General features: G+C 36.9%; 1 protein-coding gene across 4 annotated transcripts in view; it reads right to left on the reverse strand.

The window, feature by feature from the left end:
- Positions 1–497: 497 nt before the first annotated feature.
- UBE2V2 (ubiquitin conjugating enzyme E2 V2) overlaps positions 498–23,174 on the reverse strand; it is a 32,982-nt gene continuing 10,305 nt past the window's right edge. For 3 of the 4 annotated variants that reach the window (XM_062633437.1, XM_062633435.1, XM_062633434.1), the window contains exons 2-4: positions 11,348–11,493; positions 7,988–8,113; positions 498–1,365 (exon numbers count right to left, since the gene is read on the reverse strand). In XM_062633437.1, coding sequence (XP_062489421.1) covers positions 1,219–1,365; positions 7,988–8,113; positions 11,348–11,493 — 419 coding nt within the window. In that variant the 3' untranslated portion in view covers positions 498–1,218. Of the gene's footprint in view, positions 1,366–7,974; positions 8,114–11,347; positions 11,494–23,174 lie in introns of all 4 variants that reach the window. The other variant, XM_062633438.1, reaches the window with a different exon arrangement.

Consider the following 23,174-nt stretch of genomic DNA (forward strand, 5'->3'; position numbering starts at 1 on the left):
AAGGAAGAAAAATAAATACAAGAAACATAAAAGAGGAAAAGATGCAAGAAAGCAAGAATCAAGGCAGTAACTGCAAAAGCAAGACAGAGGGCTAAGAAGTAAGACAGACTTCAGCAATGTGGTCCGAAAACTGCTCAGAGGTCAAGTACGCAAAATGAAAGTTATGCACATTTCTCAAAAGAATCTGGAGGGCATGTGGATAGGCAAGGGTTTCCTGGTTTTATTTTGGGGTTATTGTTGTCTTTTTTTCAAATATATGTATATGTACACACACACAGCGTGCAAGCTTGTCTAAAGAGGTGATAGTATAGATGGAAGAACTTACTCCCTGCAACAAATAGAATATCTTGACCTCTCAAGCAAATTAAGCATACAAAAGCGGTAAGAATAAAAGGTGCACGTAAAACCAGCAGCAATATTATGTTTGGCTTTCCACTGCTTCTGCAAGTTACTGTACATATATTACATCACTATTATAGAAATGGCACAGCCTCAGACACTTTCCACATTTTATTTACATTTTAAGACTAACTTTAATCTCAATCACATATCCATACATTTCCTTTGTTTCACTAAAACTTAAATGCATGGTTTATTAGAACAAAGACTGTAAACAAATATTTACCATGTCCGATACATGTAACACACAGGAGCTGCTTAACAGAAATTAATCCCCCCCCATTTTATAAATACAGGTATCAAAACAATCCTGAACATACTTTGTGACACTACTAGTAGTCGGCACCCACACCCTTGCAAAATTAAACAGGATGAGCAACGGTATTCACTGTACCTGCTACTTTAAAACAAATTTAACTGCAGCTCTTTTACTAAGCAAGATGGATAAAGCATGCCATTTATATTTTGCCTTCTCAAGAGATTATTTTCAGAAACATATATTATTCCACAGCAACCTGACACTTTCTGTCATGCTTTCATCTTGTAAAACCTGAATTCCAATTTTAGGCTACTTCAGGCTTATGCTTAAATGCAGTGCCTCAGTAAGAGAAAAAAATAATTGTGCTGCCTTTTTCTCCCATAGTGCCTGAAAACATATTGGGCATACATATATTATATATATTCTTACAAATGTCCAGGTCATGTATACCAGCTGAAATTCTTTTAATGTGTGGGTGTTTGCATTGTGAGATTTAATCAAGACATTAACATGAGTAGAAGGTTGTTGTTTTAAGACAGAAGTTTGAGAATCAGCTAAAATTAATTGTTGTAAGTTTGTCCCTCTGGAGGTTGTGGAAGCTTCATATTTTCTTTGGACATCATTAGACGTCTTAGCTCTTGAAGTACAACTTTAATGCTATAAGAATTTTGCCATTTTGCTAACACTGGTATGGTCCGTGCATCCACCTGGAAAAAGAAGAGAGAGTTGTAAGTTATGATGAAATGAAACATCTCTGCATAAATAACTGCTATTAACTTAATTGTTCTAAGAAAGGGCCTAAGCATTCCCTGACACTTTTTCTGTGGCATAAAGTCCCTGTGTTCATAATATAGTTTAAGGAAAACAATCATATACTTACACACAGATACAGATTCTGTAATAAAATCCATGCAGGTGGACCCTTCCATCTGCGCTGATACTAATATTAGTGAGAAGGAAAGGGGTGGGGGGAGAGGAAGACATCAGCCAACTTTTCACTGCAAAACTGGAGCCGTAACTTGTAAAATACATTAATTTGTTTCAAATTATCCCCCAAAAAAGAAAAAAGTAATCGCCTTCATTATGCCAATATATACACTTGGGTTTTCCTCAGTTCTTTAAAAGAACCTGTCACACAGGAGTCCATAGCATACCTTTCTAAAGGAAAACTTCTCTTGTTTTTCCCTTGCTACAAGTATCATCAGTGATTTACTTCATATCAATATTACATGATGCTTCTGATACATTAAGAGTCACTACATACACTAAGAAATGGCTTGAAATACTGGGATAACTGTTTCATAATGTTTGGACACATCTTAGTTCTTTGCATCCTTCTTACAGTAAGTCATCTTACGGAGCTGTGAAGATTACTGTACATCACTTACCAATTTGAATATGAACTGAAAGGAAAGGACATGGGACTTCTCCTATGCGTTTATAAAACCTGTGGGACAATTTACACAATTATATTATAACAGGGAGTTTTCCATAGAAAAATTAGCAACTGAAAGTCAGCTTGGGAACTGTTTTTGGCAGCAGGTAACTCCTGGCCACCCAGCCCCTGCAAGGAGGAACTTAAAAAGACAAAGGGAGCTACAGCTGTACAACTGCAAAGAAGGCCCATGGGCAGGAATAGGGCTATTGCATGCTACTAAACTTCACTGGCAGAGTAGCACAAGCAGCCCACACAGGTATAAAAGTGCTGGAAACCACTGCTTTATGATTTAGTCAGCACAAAACAAGAAGTTTCTTATCCCATCTTATTTAGGGCAAACAAAGAAAAAACAACACTGGAACCAGAAACATGAACATTAACACAGATGGTTTATTTCTAGATTGTTTGAAGTGAGGCTGTCTATTTTCAGAACAACAAATGAGACTAAACCTTTTTGTAGGAGGAAACAGGCCAAGGTTTAACAACATGCTGACTTGGGCAGCAATACTAACCCAAGAGACTTCTGCTCCCCCTCACTAGGCACTTGTTCCTTTAACAGCCCTACTGCTTATCAGCTCAGGTGAACCATGAAATCTATGTGGATCTACTTTCTGACCTGAACTGATAGAACCCACCAAGTTCAAAACCCAAAACAGAAACAAGAACACCTTGGAAAGAAGTCCCTTATCAGGATCTTTCATCCAATTCACATCTCAGCATTATAAGCATTTCTCTTCACGCAAATAATGCTCTGCTCAGAGCTGGGAGCCCCTTTAAGTCAGTATAGTTGCCAAAGACTGCCTAACATCAAAGCACAGTACAAAAGGCAGTCAGATTATTTAATAATTACTGCAAACATTAATAAATTAGGAAGGAAAAAAAAGCATCAGAAGAAAAGCTCCATTACGCAGCAAAATTGTGCCAGTTTAAAATACACGAGTGTATGAGGCAATACAGAAAGGTTTTGAAAGTAACACTAGTCATCACTCTAATTCCTGCACCACTACTACATTTTAAAACGTATTTGGTTTAATGTGGTAGATAAGAGGTAATGTCAGAAGAATAATCTTTGCAACTGGAAAACAGGTTCTCTTCTTAAAAAGCAGACTATTAGATAAAACCAGGAGTGAGTAAAAGGTAAATTCTGATAAAAGATCACCCACATTATCAAGTAGCAGCTTCAGTAACGCACCATTTAGCCTGAATCTTTGTTCTGAGGTACCAAGCTCTTAAAGAACTTTTCCTCTCCAATCCTTCTAGATAAGGTTAAAGAACACTCCAGCATTTCTATCCAACAAACTGGACCTAGCAAACTAAGGAAAACATTAATCCTTTTTGTAAGTTACAATAGTAAATATCACAGTACTCAAAATTGTCTTCCATATAGAAAATGCCAAGAGACATGTAGAGACAACCATTTTCTCTCATGGGATTCTACAGAAAGAAGAAAAACTTCATGGTGGTTAAGGATCATGATAACAAAAGCTATAAGGGTTCAGTTCTTATGTTCACTTAGCATAGAGCTGCAGATGTTTAAGAGCTTATTTTCTCCCTCTTACACACAGAAACACTTATTAACATTTGCTACTACTTCTCTGCAGCTAACCTGACATCCTCTTCAATTTGGCAAAATGTGTGAGTACCCCCTGAATGCTTTGGTAAATGTTCTTTGGCAGACCAGCAGTTTAGAAAATTTCCATGTTAATCAATCACAATACTTTCTGCTAAAGTAGCTGAGATCACATGTGTCACTGACCTGCCTAAACAAAACAAAAAAATCAATGTCTCCCTGAAAAAAACAGGGGGGAAAGAAGCCACAGTAAACGACTATCAAGGACCAGGTAATGGTTGCAACATAAGATTCCCAGCCAGGAAAGATGTGCACCTGGGGGTGGAAGCCCACATGATGATAAAATGGTTTAGAAGATCACTGGTAAACCAACATCGGTAAGAAGAAAAAAGTAGTTTTAGACTTCAGTAGGTTTGAGAAAGAAAACTAAGTTATCTGTTCAGACAAAGACTGCGTTAGTAAAAAAAACATCTGGAAAGGCAGTTGCTCTGGGACTCTTTCCTTCTCAACTTTGCCTTTGCAGGCCCTTTTAAGTTTGGAGATCTACCTCATTTACAGCACACAGCAGTCAGTCACAAGTGCTGTTCAAACAATGCAATTCTACATATACCAGCTGTACTTGGATGTGAGACATGATCACTTAAAAGTAAGCTCCTCCAGCTTTTCATTCTTAGCTGGGAAATTTCAACAGACTCACAGACTGTAAACTCTGTTTTAAGTGTTACAAATGTTTTCTGACTACAGACTGCTGCAACATGACATTTTTGTTGCTGTTTATCTCAAGTCCCTTTTCTGCAAGTCACCAACTTTTTTCATGACATCTTGCAGCAGCAAAGATTTTGGCTCAGGTTCTGTTTTGTGTGCAGAATTTATCTCCAAGTTAGTGCACAATAAATTCACTTTCTGCAGAAAAATGACAAAATATTTGGAAGAATGACACAAACTGTGTTCAAATCACAAAAGCATCGGGTAAGATTAAAGTACACATTCTGGAAAAATGGGAGAAATTTCAAGGCCACATAAAACCTAATTAAGCTGAAAACTGCAGCCTGTAGACTATCTTATTCTGGGGGTGCGCCACTGTAAATCCTTAACAACAGCAAGAGAAGCAACGTGTATAATTCTTATTTTTTTCTAAACAATTGAAATTATTTAATTTTACACAATGATGAAAAGTATTAAGTGTTTAGAACATTCCCAGTATCTTAACTTCAAGAAGTAGCAAACTGCTTAGTTTACAATAAGGATACTCAAGGCAATAGCTGAACAACAGTACACAGGTTTATAGCTGACAGAGTCTCAAGTCAGTTAAAAGAAACAAGTATTTCCAGCTGTGAATGGTATCTAAATGTACAGAAGTGATTGCAAATCCTGAAAGACAGACTAAAGAAGAGCCCTCATAAATGCAAAAATCAGACATGCTCAAAAGACCACAGGAAAATGAACAGCGTGTCAGAATGCAACTTGTGTTTATCAATACAGGATACACAAGCCCCCAAAAGGAAAGACCCTGCAGCACTAAAAATGATAAAATACAGTTTCACAATACCAATGCCATTAGCACATAAAGGCATTTTGTCCAGCACTGTGTAAGTGCTTGGACGGGTGGTACTCTAATTCTGTATACACATTAACTCTATAGCCAAATTGAAGAGCAGAAAAACCACAAAAACTAACCTGCAGAAAAGGAAGACAATTTAACAGGGTGACTCAGGGCACCTAAGTAGTCTTTTGAGATAAAAAACTGCTGAAGTAGCTCTCTCCTTTCCTGCACTAAATTTATCGAATAGTGACCTCTGGAATCCCTGACACGTGCTGCTGATGGAAACGTTACTTACAAGCCAAACTGCACTCTCAGAATAATCAAAGAGTCAATAAACTTGCAAGCATGAGTATCAATAAATTCATTGCACATGTGCAATTTCCATGCAAAGCATAAAGGGACTTGTAAGTCAAGAAGACTGAGAACCACTGCCAAGAGGGCAGTGTAAGACCAGCTTCCTTAGGACCCCTTGTAACTCTAGCACATATCCATCTCCCCCCTCCACTATTTATACTCCAACTCAACAGAAATTATCACCCTCTAAACTGATACTGGGGGCCCTGCTTTTCCTCAGGTGTTAACTAGCACACATCTCCTGTAAAGTGTACCTTAACAATGTTACAGATGTTTTGAGCAGTATGATAATATTGCTATGACATGATTTTGGCTGCTGTTTATCTCAGGACTCTCTTCTGCAAGCCACCAACCTTCTCATGACATCATAATCAACGCAATCAAAAGCTGGCCATACGTCAAAAAACAGGGTTCATGCAGAGGCATGGGTAGTAAAGCTTGTCTGAGAATGGAACATTATCATTCATTCAAATAACGCAGCAAACCGCTTGTGATCTATTAAATGAAAGGCGAACAGAGAATGGGAGAGCAACTTGAAAGAAATAAGAAGGCATTAAAACAGGAAGCAGCAAAATGAACTATTCCAAAATGCTGAACGTGTCCCCAGTTTATCTGACAGATTCTAGTGAGCACAACAGCGCTCACTAAATAAGCTAAAACGCGAGACACCGGGACAATGGGCACATTAAAAATTACATAATAAGTGTGTTTAAAATTCAGTAGTTATGAAAACTGTTTTCATTAAATATATTATCTAGTCCTATTTGAAGCCATTTACAAAATAAGCTACGCCTCTGCGTAGCAAAACCTTCATAAAACATTAGTTTACAGAACTGTTGGGGAAAAACTGAATGAAGGTTTTGCATGAGCTTATAATCTTATTAAAATCAAATTTTCCTGTAGCAATGACTGGATTTTAACACTGCTTTTAAAAACACCAGGTCGATTTCCTGTCACCCTGTTCCTCAGCAAACTGAGGGAGTGTACCCTTCTCCAAACAGAAGACAAAGTCAACTGGCTTGGTAAACATAAGCCTACAAGGCTCTGTAGGTCTGAGGTTCTGCTTCTGGAAGCCAGCACCTATGCTCTCAGACATGCATAGATGAAGCAGCAACAGCATAATTCTTTACTGATTCAGAATCATTTGACTCACCTCTAAGGATTACCTTAATTCAATTACTTTGTGTTCAGTAAAGACAAACGTACATTCAGACAAGTGTAATATATTACTGTATTTCCTGCTAATATACACATATACCACTGTAAATGCAAAACAGCTCATGCCTCTTCACTGAGCCATCTGGTACCTCAGACCTACTCACAGGATTTGCACCTCTCCTATGAGAACAGGCTGAGAGAGTTGGGGCTGTTCAGCCTGAAGAGAAGGCTCTGGAGAGACTTTAGAGCAGCTTCCAGTGCCTAAAGGGGGACTGACAATAAATCTGGAAAGCGACTTCTTGCAAGAGCATGTAGGGACAGGACAAGTGGGAATGGCTTTAAGCTGAAAGAGGGAAGAATTAGATTAGATATTAGGAAGAATTTCTTTATTGTGAGGGTAGTGAGACACTGGAACAGGCTGCCCAGAGACACTGTGGCTGCTCCATCCCTGGCAGTGTTCAAGGCCTGACTGGATGGGGCTTTGAGCAACCAGGTCTACTGGAACATGTCCCTGCCCATGACAGGGGCAATAGAACTAAATGAGCTTTAAAGTCCCTTCCAACCCAAACCATTTTATGATTCCATGATTAAAGTACCTACTGAATAACGGCATAACAAACTTGCTTGAGCTGCTGCCATTGCTCATGTATGTGAACTCATCACACCGTAAGTGTGGAATCAATGAAAGTAACTTAGTGCAAATTGATATTTAAAATAAAAGTGATTACCATCTGTATCAAAAGATTTTAACGCTGAAGCTCAAAGTCACCTTGGATTTGAATAAACCCAGTACAAAGAAAATAAGAGTTTAAATACACTGGTTCATTACAGATAAATTACTACATCCTGAGTGAGACTCATTATAAATAACCTCCATTTTTAACTAACAGAAACATCAGATAAAGTCTGTAATAATCCCGTTACGGTATGAACCTAATCCCCTTTTATGAGTGTATTACAAAGGAAATACCTACACACAACCATTCTTTTCCTGTTCAAAAATAAAATCTTCAGCTTCATTTAAAATAAACTGGTTTAATACTACAAATAATGTTTGTCCCACTGATAAGCCACTAAGAACCACTAATATACTGTAAATAAAGATGTGAAATAGCAGTCAACCTATTTTTTTTAATCGACGACAGTACTTATACTGTAAAATTTAAATATGAAAGCTCTGTCCAACACGCATATTCCTCATTTGGGTTTTTCACAGAATATATAACACAGATCAGTAACATGGTTGATCTTACCATTTCAACTTACCATTCCATTGGAATTATTTATTCCATTCATATTAATTTTAGTTACAAATCTAACTGTAGGAGGTGCTTCTGGATATTTAGGTCCACACTCTACTTTCAGACTGTATATTCTGTTTTCATAGTTTGTCTAGAAAGCAAAAAGACAGACTAATGCATCTTACTGAAAGCTGAATAAATATTAAAAAACCCATAAACAAAATAAAACAAAGACAAGAGGAATATAGATTAAGAAATATGAAATAATTATAAATCTGTTAATATTATGTACCAACTGATGGTCTTGGATTACTGATCGATATTTCACTGGTTTAGTTATACTGATTACTTGATGAGTATGTATAAGCTACATTACTTACTGACTATACCATACAAAAGTTTAATACAATTCTTCTTTCAATTCACATTAACTCTTCCCTTTTCCAGGCACCTGCATTCCCAAAACAACTTTGGGACAGAGGGAGCTGAAAGAAATTCAATAATCTTTAGGAAAATTACTGCCTTACCCTGTAAAAAAAGTATGTAACACTGCAAAGAACTGGAAATGGAGAAAGACAAAGATGTTAATAACCCAAAAGTTAAGACACAACCAAGAACAAGATGAAAATAGTATTTGCAAAAAACATGTTCTGGAAGTAGTTAACACTCCAGAAGGTGTCTAAGACTTCCATAGCTGAGGACTGCTTGGTTTATTAAACAATTTATGAACTTTGGACAGTGAAGTGATAACTAGTTTGCAGAGATGTCACCCCAGAGTGACCATGGAAGAGATCATTCTAAATACAAATACATTGTGAGAAAGTCCAATTAGAAATTAATACAGTTCTATCTTCTTTTAATCTTTTCAAGCAGGCCATGCACAATAAAAAGTATCAGTGGCTTTGCCAGTCATTGCTTCTCTGTTCCAAAGAGAAGATAAACCCAGTTTCTACACCTTTCAACTGGCACAACAGATACAGCTAATGCAAACCAACAGTAGTAATACACCTGTAACTTTCCAGAAGCACTATTTCTACGCTGTTCTGCATCGGCCAGCTGTCATTTCTCCAAGTAGAAGTATCGACCACACAGTCAAGTTAGTCCACTCTGTGGTCAGTTTAAAAGGCAGAGTGGAAATCAGACTACGGAAGCACTCTGTGTCCTACAGTTTCAAGGAGCCACACAGACTGAGCAGCAAATGGGTCAGAAAGAAACAAGGCAACGCAGGACATCCTTTATTAGAAAAATGGTTTTCTATTATCCTTTCCCGTTAAAGGCTGAAGGCTCAGTTAAGTAATCTTGTCCTGCTACAGGTAACATAACTGCTACTACAACAAGAAAACACAGTAACAAAAATTCTCATTACTCACTCAGATAAAACCATTCACTTGCACACAGAGGGATGCTGTCAGTTACAGTAGAAATAGGCCAAAATGTAAATACACTGCTCACAACTCTGAAAAAGCCTAAGGAATAGCACTCCTCCTCACTCCCTTCCTTCCTACCTGTGTGTCTCCTCAATTTTGCTCAGTTTTTCAAGTCACTGTTTTACTGCCAGCCAACCCTCCCAGGCCAATTCCCCCAAAAAATCATTTCTGGGGTATAAGGAAGAGGGGTGGGTATTAAAGATTTTTCCTTTAATCCAAAACAAATCTTCCCTTCCTCCCTCCACACTGGTTCAATGAAGCAAAAACACTAAACAAAGCCTTGGGTGGCATGGTTTAGTGTGAGGTGTCCCTGCCCATGGCAGGGGGGGGTTGAGTTAGATGATCTTAAGGTCCTTTCCCAACCCTAACTATTATATGATTCTATGCAAGAGAAAAAAAATTATAGGGAACCTTCGCACAGCTCTAAAGAAGCCACGTATGTAAAGAACTTCATGCTGTGGACAGCATTAGCGACTTTCTCTGTGTTCTCCCTAACTGCACGCTGCCTATACAACTCAGCCAATTCCAAAACCACACACCTTCTACAAACCCTGAAACTGGATATGCAATTCTTCTCAAGGTGCCATTACTGGCTTTGGAGCTGGTGGCCTTAACTTTATACAATGATTGCATACTGCAACACATTTTATTAGCAGACTGCAAGTCTCTGAAATGACCCAAAATATTACTTGCATGCACTCTTTCATAAAAAGCAAATAAAATGACAGCAATATAAATAGGCTAGAATTAAAAAGTATCCCAGGTTGGTTGAGGATTTTTAAAAATGTATGGGATGCTACGTGATGATCACACCCTTCAAAGACATATTAGGCATCTGCCTTAGGCTGAACCAAAAACAAGTCACAGGCAGTTCTAAAGGCTCTTTGGAAAGTCAAGGAGACACTACCCGGGTCACATTTGAAAATCCTTCTCAAACCCCACAAAGCATTACACTTACATCTGAAACTGGTTCTCTCTCAAATGCACCCAAATTTTAGGAGCTCAGCACAATTATGCAGATGTTCAAAACAGTCTGCTGCCAGCTGCAACTCTGACTTCCACAAGGAGCTTGAATTACACTGAATCTAGAACTCTCTTATTGTGAAAGACATTATCTGAGGCTAAGATCTGATCTCTGTTCTTGTCTTGGATAGTTCTTTCAATATGCCTTGCAGCACTGAAGGACATACAGCACAGAAACCTCAAATTAGCAGTGAAAGACATAAGCTAATTTTGAGCTACGTGAAATATACTCATTTAAAATTCTCACTTAAACCGTGATCTTTTGTATCACATATTGTAACTCATGAGAAAGCGTACACAAAAGTCAAGTGTACATTCATCTCTGATGAGGCAGATACTCAAGCCACAAGAGATGATCACTTCTCTTGCAGGTTTTACCAGTCTAGGTAACATCCTACAGAACTTAAAAGGTCAGAAGGGAATGAACTTTGTGTACATATTTCATCTCATTAGAGGCAATTAAAAACTGCTTGGTCTTTAGGCATGATTCAACTGAAATGCAAAAACTGCTAGACTGAAAGACTATTTAATAAAACTTGTTAAAGTTCAAAATATATTGCCAGTTTACTACAGAACTGAAACCACTAGGCACACAGGATAAACTGGAAAGACAGTTACCCTGTTTACTGTACTATTATTGTACACTTACATTAAATAATGGTAGAAACACAGACTGAATATATTCTTAACTCAGTAAGAAGTCTCAAATCACAAATGGTTCATACAGACAGCTGCAGAAACATGTACCATGGGAGGCTAGACTGAAAACACTAACACGTCAGGAAGTGATGAACTCTAACATGAATATACAGTGTTTCTACAACTTCATACATTGAATTTTAACTGATTTCTTTACACTGTATAAAAAGTGACTTTTTTTTTTTTCATTTTGTATTGCCTACAAACTTAAAACCATTTTGATTCATGACACTCACCCTCGGTGGCCCAATAATCATTCCTGTCCATCTGGTGAGTGTCATATCTTCATCATCTTCAAGGCCCCAGCTTACTGTACCATCACCTACTCCTTTCTGCCCTTCTTCAAGTTCTTCCAACAAGCGAAAATTACGAGGTACTTTAACTATAGAAAAGGGAAGAATGTAATTAATACTGCTCACATTAAGGAAAAAGTAAGCCATTTCAATGCTTTTATATGTTATGCACTAGCAAATGTTAAATATACTTTCAAAGCAGAACAAATACTTCTTGCTAATTTATGTACCACTCAAATTGTTTTGAGGCAACTAATCACTCCACCAGAAGCTCGTTGCTACCAAGTGACAGCAATACAAACTATAAAAAAGAAAACAAGAAAGCTCTCCTTAGTTTGCGATGGCTAAATTCCAATTCTTTTTCCTAAGCTCAGTGCTGTTTAAAGTCAGTACATTTCAAAGTCAATACACTGTCTGTCAAGTTCTCAACTAAAATCCACATAAAATTGATATAGCAAATTGCCTCCAAAAGTGAAGAATGCAACATTTAGCACAAATTATCTTAATAAATGTAAACTGTAAGAGAAATATTGGAACATTTTCACTTGATTTCACTTGATTTAAAAAAAACCTTTAATATATGAAAACAAATTAAAAATCAAGTCTTTTCAAACTAGAGATTATTATTCCCACTTAACAGAGAAAAAAAAGGCACAGAAACACTGATTAAGCTGTAAAAAGAGATAATGACATATTCACAACAAAATGTGAAGATGCACTGCCTCTAATGAGAGTCAAGTAATACTCACTTACTGAACTTTAATTATTGGATTTTGATTATTATACATGAAAACAGACAGATATTGATAGGTATTAAGCAAGTGGATGCTTAACTGCTTTGTAGCACAGAAGCTAAAATGGTATTTCAGCACTGATGAGGGGAACAAAGCTAATCAACACTTGTACATGCCATCACGGTATGTGTTTATTTTCAAATAAAATACGCACAATGATGTAGTAACAATATCACAATACAATAAAACTTCCACCTTCTTATAGCTGCTTAGAGTTACAGTGTTTTCCATTACTTTTACTAGAGATTCTTTCTCATACAGGTAGTCTAGAAAACTAAAACTCTAAGACTGGGTACATACAAAGTTGTTAGCAAGGAATACACACTATGCAAGTTTGAAAATGACACGGGGTTAGGCTGTCAAAGAAAAATGTTTTTCTTAACAGTTACTTAGCCACTGAGATTTCATTCATAGTCACCTGGGTATTACATTACCCTAGTCTGCATTCCAAGCTGTCTCTATGCAAAAAAAATAAGTCCAATATTATACAATATGATTATTTAGTGAATAGATATGCATATAGACCAGCATAGATAAACACACCCTTCAGCAACTACACAGATATCTTGCATAACTATGGTTTCTCTTACCTGTGCTAAAACTATTCATTTTTTTTTTTTAATAACACAGACAAGGGAGGGGCTCCTAAAAATTACAGAAGCAAATGCCTCCAAGTTCTCCATACTCGCAGAGAAAAGCATTGAGTATAGAATTAGGACAGACACCACAAGGAAATTAAATCAGTCATTTATGGTCTCACCTCCCTTCTGGCTTTGGTACTGCAACTCATCTGAGCCCATAATGAGCTACTTCAGCCTGCTAACTGAGCAGAAAATCACACATTTTGGTTAGTCTCCTGACAGCTTAACAAACCAGCCCAGCTCACAGGGAGATCTGACAAGTATTAGCATGAAAGCGCAACCATGGCAGCAAAAATTCAGACAACTTCAGTGTAAAAATACAGTGTTTCTGTGGAGTTAAACTACTCAGGAAGCTTATCTTCACAGGTTAAGAGTTCACATATGACTGACTGAAAGTATTAGCACAGTACACAAACGAGCAGGTAACTTCTCAATACTTCAGAATAGATCTTTCTGAAAAAATTCATTGAAATTTATTTGCCCATTCGTCTGGTCCCATCCTGACTTGTTATTAACATTATATCTGTACATTTACGTATCTATGTATACCAGGAAAAGGGTAATGCTTATCTTTAAAACAAACAAAAATTTAAACCAGCAGGATAAACTTCTGCTAAATGTCGTTTTGCATTATATGACTGAGTAGCTTCTCACTGGTACCTGGAGCCTTAAACAAAATAAACCCACAAGCAACTCCCACCCCCAAAACCCCATGTATTTTGGCATCCAAACATTATGTTAAGACTTTTCCAGTGGCTTACAGCCACAGTTGCTCACCACCTACCAACTGATACCCAGCCCAGCCTGAGCAGTGATCTCGGCCTTCCGGGTAACTCCCACCAGTTTATATACTGCACATAAAGTGTTGTGGTATGGAATATCCTTTTGGCTAGTTTTGGTCAGGTGTCCAGTCTCTGCTCCCTCCCAGCTTCTCATGACCCTTCTCACTGGCAGAGCATGAGACTGAAAAGCCTTTGATCAGAGTAAGCAGTGCTCAGTAACAACTAAAACATACGTGCCTTACCAGCACTGCCCTCAGACTAAAGCCAAAACACAGCACTGCACCAGCTACTAGGAAGAAAATTAGTTCTATCCCAGGTGAAACCAAGACAAAACCGAACCAAAAAAAAAAAAAAAAAAAAAACAACAAACCAAACCCTTATCTTTATAATTTCAGTCTTAGAAGCTATCAGCAAAATGAACTGGAATTAAACACTCATGCTGTCCTGAATGCCCACTTGGGCACATTACTGCACTCCACATGTTTGCTTTGGTCGTGCCATAACCTTTACATAATACCTATCTAACTAGCTCGAAGAATGGAATACATTACAACATTGCACCTTCTTTCCAGTAAAACAATAGCAAGCACTTCTATGTAGAAGATCTGGTAACAGTGGTCTCGCTCTTCTGGAAATTAAGTCTGCTTCTAGTATAAGGTAAAGAAATCTTGTCCTTCTCACTATTTCATGTATTCCAGAATGCACAGTCTAAATTGTGTGTTAATGGTGTATAACACAACTTGCAGTTTTGTCTTTAATCCAGGCAACAAAATTCATCAAATATTTGCTAAAAACTCAGAAATATTCCTCAACAGAATCTGAGAAAGAATTAGTATTTCATTCACAGAATTCGGACAATGAAACAACATCCTTCTGTTTCAGTTTGCAGCTCATAAGCAACAGGAGATAACAGAAACCACCATCACTCTTCAGCTGACTACCAGACCTCAAGTGTACCTTCTGGAACAGGTAGTGGCAATTAAAAAGAGAAAAGCCTCTAGCTTTTCACCACCATGGGTCTGACAAATATTGTTCTATCTGGTTCCACTTGCTGATGAGACCACTAACCAGCTTCAGGTAAGTGCAGACAAGTTGTTTTTACTGCTTGTAGCAGGCACCCCCCAGCTAATACCTCACTCTTTCAAATGAATTAAAGCAGTCATTTGATTTTATCATTGGCAGAGCCATAGGAATGGCAAGCTCCACTCCACAGGCTGCGACTAACTGCTAGGTACAACACTGCATCCACCACAGCTATTCGCAAGGATGGACTAAGGCTCTCCATGTGAAAGTGTAGAAAGTATAGCTGGGTTCATCCAGATATAAACAAAAACAAAAACAAAACAAAACAAACAAACAAAAAATAAAAAGAAACAAAACACAACAAACCACAAACCAAACAAACAACAAAAACAAAACAAAAAAAAATGCAACCTGGCCCCAACCTCTTTTAAATTTATCTGCAAAGCTTACTTCACTATGAATTTTACTGACAAATACCTACCCAAAACCATACACAGGAACTGTCAAACAGCATTCACTAATTTTTCACAAAAAGCTGAAGTAAACGTATTTTACTTAAACGAACAGCACTTACTCATGCTTACATATAGTATTAGTTTTTAATTTGGAAGTTTAATTATTAAACTGGACTACAGAAGCTGGTACCTATTAGAAATACACAAAATTAACAGTGAATTTAATACCTTGGAACAATAAGAAAAGAATAAAAGCAGAATCAGCAAAGACTTAAATTGATCAGGAGGGTTTACTTTCATACACATGGAGCTACTTCAGACATCACATTCTAAACCACTGAATTAATAGAAACAAGCAGTACACTGTCCCACAGGACACATTAGAAATTACAGTTACGCTTTTATCCAGAATCTGCGTAACTTGAAAAAACATTAGAGAAAGAAAAAGAAATCTTCAGTATCCTTTAGCAGGACCAACAACTTTCACTGAAGCAATAAAGGGGAACTGCCCGGATGGACCTGCTCTTGCTAGTACATCAAGACACAGTTCCACAGTTGGCAATGCCAGATCACCCACTAGTAGAGATTCCATCAGCATCAAGACACAACTGCACTTACGTCAAATTTAACAGAGCACACTGATTATACTAAATCACATTTTTAAACAATTCACATGGACACAATCCTTCAGTTGAGTCCAAGCTCCCCACACATCAAACAATTATTTGCAATCTAACAGGAAAGAGTGGGATAACCTATGTTCTTCTACCTGTCAATTATAAAAAGGAGCCATAACCCTAATTTTTCATAGATTGGCTCAGACCCTGAAGTGTGAGGCTTTCTGTTATATTATAAAAATAGTTTCAGACAACTGTCTATTACAATATCCATACCAACATACCAACATTCAGTTTCTCTTAAAATCTTTCTTAGCTCTTGGCTTGAATCATTCCTGAAAGTTATACCCATACAAGGAGTCCCATACTGCCAGCACAAACCCCAACACAGCCATGAAAACAAATCTTACTATGGACCCAACAACAAATTATATCAGTAAATTATACGTTAACACAGCTAAGATACTGTCAGGGATGCTATTCTTCCTGATTGAGATAGCTATGTCAGGAAAAGTCTGCAGTACAAACTACCAGGAACGTACGACTTACCTTTTGCCCACTTACTTCTGGCTAACAGAAACTGAAGAAATATCAATAGCTTGATGTGGTGGTTTACTCCCAGTCAGCACTAAGAAACTTAACCATATACCAGCCAAACCCACGACACTTGGTAACAAAAAGAAAGGCTCTCAAACCACAATTAACAGCTTCAGGCTAGCAAAAATGTTTTTAATTACAAGGAAGGGGGAAAGGATGTCAGCTTTGCAAATTTTAAGCCGTAATACAATTTCTTTTGGGGCAGAGAGGGGAAGAAATAAATCCAAAGAGAAACACATTGAAAATAACAGGTTCCTTTCCACCTGAACAATTCAGAAATTACCTTGCTCTGAACAAAATAAAGAGAAAAACTGAAGTAGTGTACTAATACCACCACCACACACCCACAAAAAGCATAAACCAACCAAAGCCTTGAACAGGCCCTGAAAGGGGCAATACACAAAAAAAGAGGAAAGAGAACTGGGGCATGTGAAATGATTCCATTCTGGATGAAAAAAAAAAAATTCCTGGGGGATTAAATTTGTGGAAGACACTCTTTCCTGAGGGGAAAAAAAAAAAGAAAAAAAAACACCACAAAACAAATCCTAATGTTTTAAAAAAAACATGGTCTATATTTTTGTTTCCCAGTTACTCTGCTCACATCACATACCCTTTTGCCTAGTAAAATACTCTATGAGTACACACAAAACCAGTGGCTGGTTTACTACCAAGAACCTAGTATCGAGATGTATCTCTAGGTTTACTGCAATTCCACTTAATTATCTGAGGTTGATCACAGTAACCTGGCTCAAAAAAAAAAAGAAAACAAAAACAAAGTATTTCTAGTATCTTGCCTATTAATGAAACTGGACATTGGAGTTTTGACTACAAAAGAAGTCCATTGCTACCAGTAGTAGTGGGATGCAGCAACTCAATAGTGAACTTTTTTGTTTTAAATCAATAATGTTACTACACACATAGTAAAAGCACTGTTTCCAACAACAGAGAACAACATGATTCTTGTTTAAAGCAAGTAGACATTTTCAGTGAAAAACAATCTAATATTTCCAGTAACTACAAAAGCAGCCAGTTGTTGCTGCAGAACTCTATGATTGAGCCTGTACTGAGAAAACTGTACCTTCATTAAATGGGTTTGATACATATTCCTGCTAATTAAAACTTCTGCTTTCTCAGAATTACAGGTACATTGCACTTCTTTGAACTGCCTTCCAACAGCATTTTGACATACTTCAGGAAAATTCAAATTTACAGTTCTGTACACTAGCAGTATTCATACAGCTACATTTACGCTATTTTTCTCTACTTTTCTTCAGCCGGTATGTGCCAAAACAATGAAATTCAAACAACAGAATATTTTCCTTTAACTGTTTTGAGTTTAAATTTGGAAAGTACTATGTTATCTTAAATGGTGAAATTAAGCTATTTAGCAGCAATATGTAGCCTGCACACATTGATCAGGATGGTGAATAGGTACTACGCAATTCTAGCATGTAGGAAGCAAACATCCATATAATGCAAGCATAATATTTTCCAAAGGAACATGCCTGTCATCACTGATTTTGTCATGTAACACCAAAGAGATGCATTTCTATCAATGGTAACAGAATACAAAAGGACATTATTAAAACCACCTGGTACAGACAGATGACATAAAAAGACGATAGAGACCTCAGAGCACTCTGTGCTTCCAAAACTAACCATGGGGAGCTCCTCAAAACCAACAGTGATCTTGAATGCTTTCCTCTCCACTTTGCTAGTATCTGAATTATGCATTGTGTCAGACCAATCAAACAGTGCCTTGACATTACTGTCCACAACTGGCAAAGCTGCAAGCAACAGCAGTTTAGATATGCAGACTCATGAAAACTAACATAACTAAGCTAATCTGCAGACAATTTCTAGGAACAGAATTTCAAGAGGAAAACAAGTCTGACATAATCAGGTAAAAATCCATTTCCACATAAAATTGCTCAACTCATAAGAAAGAAACAAATCACCAAGATTACTAACTTTCTGAATTAATAAGAAAAGAGATGAGCAGAAGGCAAGTTTTTATAGCTCAAATAAACAGATGTACATCAATGAACAGATACGGAACAAACAGCCATTTATGCAATGTGTTCAACGTTTATCATAATTTAGAGCCGGTTCTGATACAATCCTAAACATCAGAAAGCTGCCATCTTGTAAGAATTAAAGAAATCACCTCTACTCAACAGAACTGGTAAGAACTGAATTTATTGGCAGGACTAAAACTAAATATACATACACATACATACATATATACTGATATATTTGACTATGTAGGAACTCTGTAACTGGTTCATTTCATTTGCCTTTTACAGCATTAAAAAAATTGAAAGCTCACAGGTTGCAAGACTTCAAGAAGGTGCAATTCTAGGAACTACATTAAAGTTAAAAGTATGCATTTCATCAGGTTTTGGATTTTGGTTTTTTGAAGACATGTCACTTGCCAAGGAATATTTCCCAGCAGGAACCAAAAAACAGTCACAACAATGTGAAATTTAAACACTTCCATGTTAAAACCTGCTTTTCGGTTAACGCTAACTAAAGTAATATTCCTTTTCAGAATTATACTGGTAATAATTTCCATTTATTTTACTTACATGAAATATTACATTTGTTGGTTTCTTAATAGACACAGTTCAGAACTTAAGTTAGGCTGCATGAGAACAACTTCCATAGGAGTTTCCTTTATATTTAAGTCTAGTGACAACCATAAACGTTCTATATATAGCTCACATTAAGAAGGCAGCTAATGAGAAACTGTGGTAATACAGCAGAAGCCACAGACATTTATTGCAACCCAGCAAGCACATTTTGACTGAAGGGAAAAGGTTGGGATGGGTGTAGGAATATAAATATCTTTAGGGCACAAATACAGTATTTAAAAAAACTCAGTAATTTCACTGAAGACAGAACATTGATTTACAGAAGCAGATGTCTCCCCCCCCTTACTTGCAATTTCATCATGTCTATTCACAACATTAAGATACTGATAGTTATTTACTTGCAATAATTAATGAAAACTATAAATTCTAAACAGAATGATACTTGCACATCAACCTGTTGCTTCAGTAGTAGTTCTAGCTGCATTGTGTTAAAATATGCATTTAATACAACTTAAGCTGCTCCATCTCATACTTTGAGTTCAGCTGCCAAATTAAGTATAACAGGTCTTCAAAGGAAACCAGAACTTTATACTTGCACACCGAGAGGCAGGCAGACTTCTAACTTGGAAAGGAAAGGCCATAAGAGCAAGAACGGCCCACTGTCTGTCAGCTCCCACTTTCAAGGCTTACCCCACCTCAGAAGAATTTGGTGATATCCAACTCTCTCATCTACCTTTCACATCCACCTTACCAGCTGCACTTACAAAATAGAGAACACAGTATGCAGTGATGGACAGCCTCACAAGGAAGGAGAGGTGGTAATACCAGTTTGCCTTACAAGACCCAAGCTTACATTTGATGTAAAAGAGTAATTTAGACATCATAAAACTTTAAATTTATGAACAATATTAAAGTTTATTTAGTTTGGGGAGGTGGGAAGGGAGTAAATTAATTTCTACAGATCTAGGCATTAGTAGTTGGGATGTCATGAATGCATATCTGACATACACATTAAAATGGCTTAAACCACATGATGCTGGAGTAACAGACCTCAACATATCAAAACTATAAAAGCAGTATCAGTTTACTCAATGTGTTTCAGTTGCTGTTTCACACTAAGAATGAAGAGACCCCAAACCTGACTGCTCCAGCAGATGATCAACCATTCCAAATGTGTAACTTCACAGGCAAGTCTGTGCAATTTTAGGTGTTATTAATTACATTTTTAAGTGTGAGAAATTACTACCAGAACAAATGGCTTCATTGTAAAGGCATCTTAACCCAAGTCCTCCTTTTATTACTATCGCTATTTTGTACAAAACAATGTAAGCCAGTACAGAGGGTTTAGAAAAGATATCTGTCACTTAAAAAACCACCAGCAATATCAACTGTGATTTACAAGTCTAAGGAATCAAGATTTCATCAGATGAAGAAATCTTTCCAATTTCTCTCAGAATCTAAAAAAAAAAAAAATAGTTTTAAAAAAAAACCACCCATAAAATACAAACAAACAAACACCCAAACTTGTTCAGTTAAATTAACTCCACTATTAAAACCATAAAGCTACATAAAGGCAAAAAAGGCTAAAGGAAAGATATAATGGCACAAGATAGGATCAATTTTTGAAAGTTTCATTATAAACCTGATACTGTTTGACAGAGAGGAAAAAGGATTTCAAATACATATTTCTTAAGCTCTCTTTTAAAATATGATCACACAAAGAAACTTGTTTTAGATAAAGTGACAGAAGAGCGGGAGAATACAGGAACTCAGCAGAAGCTAGTATCTCTTGTCATGAAATGGCTTTCACAGGGACCACTTTAAAAGTAATAATACGTGTGACCCAGATAAGAGTAGCATCAAGGATTTAGTTTAGCAAAGCTGTAAAGCTGTCTAAAACGGGTTACAAGTCATTGATTAGCAAATAGCTGTTCTAAGACTTTCATGAAGGTCCTTTCCAACATGACTCAGCACACACCCCCAGTCCAAAGAATCAAAATCCTTTATCTATGTGAAACAACTCTGTTGTTGTTCTTTCAGTTATACACATAAGTAAATGGATATAACCAACGAAGGTACCAGTCACCAAATATTTAATAACAAGAACTGCCATTATTTGTCTACATTATTTTTGGGATGGTCATATTTCAGCCTGCCATATTCTATATGCCATGGCACTCAAAAGTCCAGTTACATGATTACATATTCCATTTCAGTGAGAAGAAAGCAAGCTTACAATTTCTTCTATGAAACAAAAGTTCCAAGTTATAGGAATATAGCTGGACATTTTACTCAATCTATACTGCTACCCTAAGTAAAGAATACTACTTTTACATGTATTGGGAAAATGGTTTTGAGTTATTCACGCAAATTGCAAACGTACTTAACCAGATATGAACAGTCACAAATGAAATTAAATGAATGTGATTTTTTTTAATTTGTGCAGTTTAACTATGTATAACGTGCAATTTTTCACAAGAGGGATACTGAGTTTATCTAGATGCTAGATGTTATTTTCCTAACAAACGTTTTTTTAACTCTAGTTGAAGCATCTCATCTTTCTGAAAAAAGGATTAAAGCTCTGAAGTTCTAAGTGTTGAAGATTCTATTTGTTCCAAAATGCTAACTAGAAATGATTTAGAGTCACATACTTGAAGCACCACACATTTTTCAAAAGGCTGTAAAACAGAAGCTCATGTTATTCAGAACCAGTCTGGCAGCTTCACAGTCATAAGTTTTTGCACTGATTTCATTCAAAATATTGTTTGAATTGTATCTCATTAGTGTCTTCCAAATGACAAATACAAAGAAAAACAATGCTTTGAGCAGGATAGCATATAGCAAAGCCCTTCTGAGCACAGCTTAAATCAGGACGATTTTGAATGCTTGCCCTACAGCACCTTCTTGTCTTTCCATGATCTATGCTGAGGCTCGAACAGACTAGTTAAGACAGCAAGGCAACAAAACCTAAATGACGTGAGTAGCTGAAGATCATCTAGTATGTTACATAAAGTTTTGGTCAGGATGAAGTACAAGCTATAGACTAGGAAAAAAAAAATAAATATGTAAGAGTAGCAAGAGAGAGGAGGAAGGGTCTGTATACAAAATGAAGCTGGACAGTTTCAGAGCACATACTTAACACTGCCTTTGGAAAAATCTTCCATAAGGCAAAACAGAAGCACTAACAGAGATGTATCTAATTCAGCTCCATCACCTACTCATAAGACTTGGAAATCTAATTCTCACACATGAGAAGCCTTATCATCTGTGCTTAGATTTGTATTATGGACCATCTTCCTCCAACTACTGAAAGATGCATCTTCCTGAAACTGTGTATTGTACCATCTTCAGGCTAAAATTTTCCAGGTCTGTACAGAACAGTTTAGAGGATGGGCTGTAATACTATGCCTGGCAACATCTCTGCATTTCAAACAAATTCTTAAACAAATAGAGTATTACAAAGTAGGCCACTTTTGCATCTCAGAAGGTGTTTAATTCTGCAAGCATACTCTTACGTAGCTATTGTGGGAGAAAAGACTTAAGCTGGGGCTTGTATTTAGAGAGAGTTGTAAAATATCAGCAACAAAAACAGTGTGGGCAAAACTCTGAGAAGAAATAAGAGTATCTTGCCTATATATGCCACAAAGTTAGAAAGAACTGATGGTCTATATATAGTTTAAAAGTCATCTGCAAGCTAGATTGTTCCCAACCCAGCTGAAGCACCTCTATATTTGTGGCTTGCCAAGATGTTTTTAAGCAAGCAGAACAATGATGGTTGCAATTCCTTGTGCACAGGACAGGATGGAAAAATGCCCCACACAGAGTGCTCACTGCCTCACAGAATACAGTATTTTACTTCTTTTGTTTTGGCTGATTACTTGCAGCTTCAAGAAGTCTGTGCTTAGAGAGCTAACATTAAATACACAAACTAAAATGAACTAAAACTGAAAGGGCTGTAACATTCTAAACAGCTTTTTAAACTGACTTCTTGGACAGGCTCTGGATAACTGAACTGTATGATGGAGACATAACAGAGAAAAGTAAGGGGAGTAACAAATCCTTGAAGGTAAAACATACTATTTAAGAAATAGATAACTGTTTCCTCTACAAGGGAAAAAAAGAGGGAGGAAACAGACATCCAACAGGTCAGAGGAAAAGAGAAGCCTACCTGCGCAGAGTTTAACACTCAAGACTTCTAGATACAAAGCTTAAATTATGCCATCTCCTATATGGGAAAAAATAGTCTTCAGAACATTACTTCTACATC

This window comes from Pezoporus occidentalis, unplaced genomic scaffold (assembly GCF_034315485.1).
Source record: "Pezoporus occidentalis ecotype Australia unplaced genomic scaffold, CSIRO_AGI_Poc_V1 ctg4, whole genome shotgun sequence".
Taxonomy (NCBI): domain Eukaryota; kingdom Metazoa; phylum Chordata; class Aves; order Psittaciformes; family Psittacidae; genus Pezoporus; species Pezoporus occidentalis.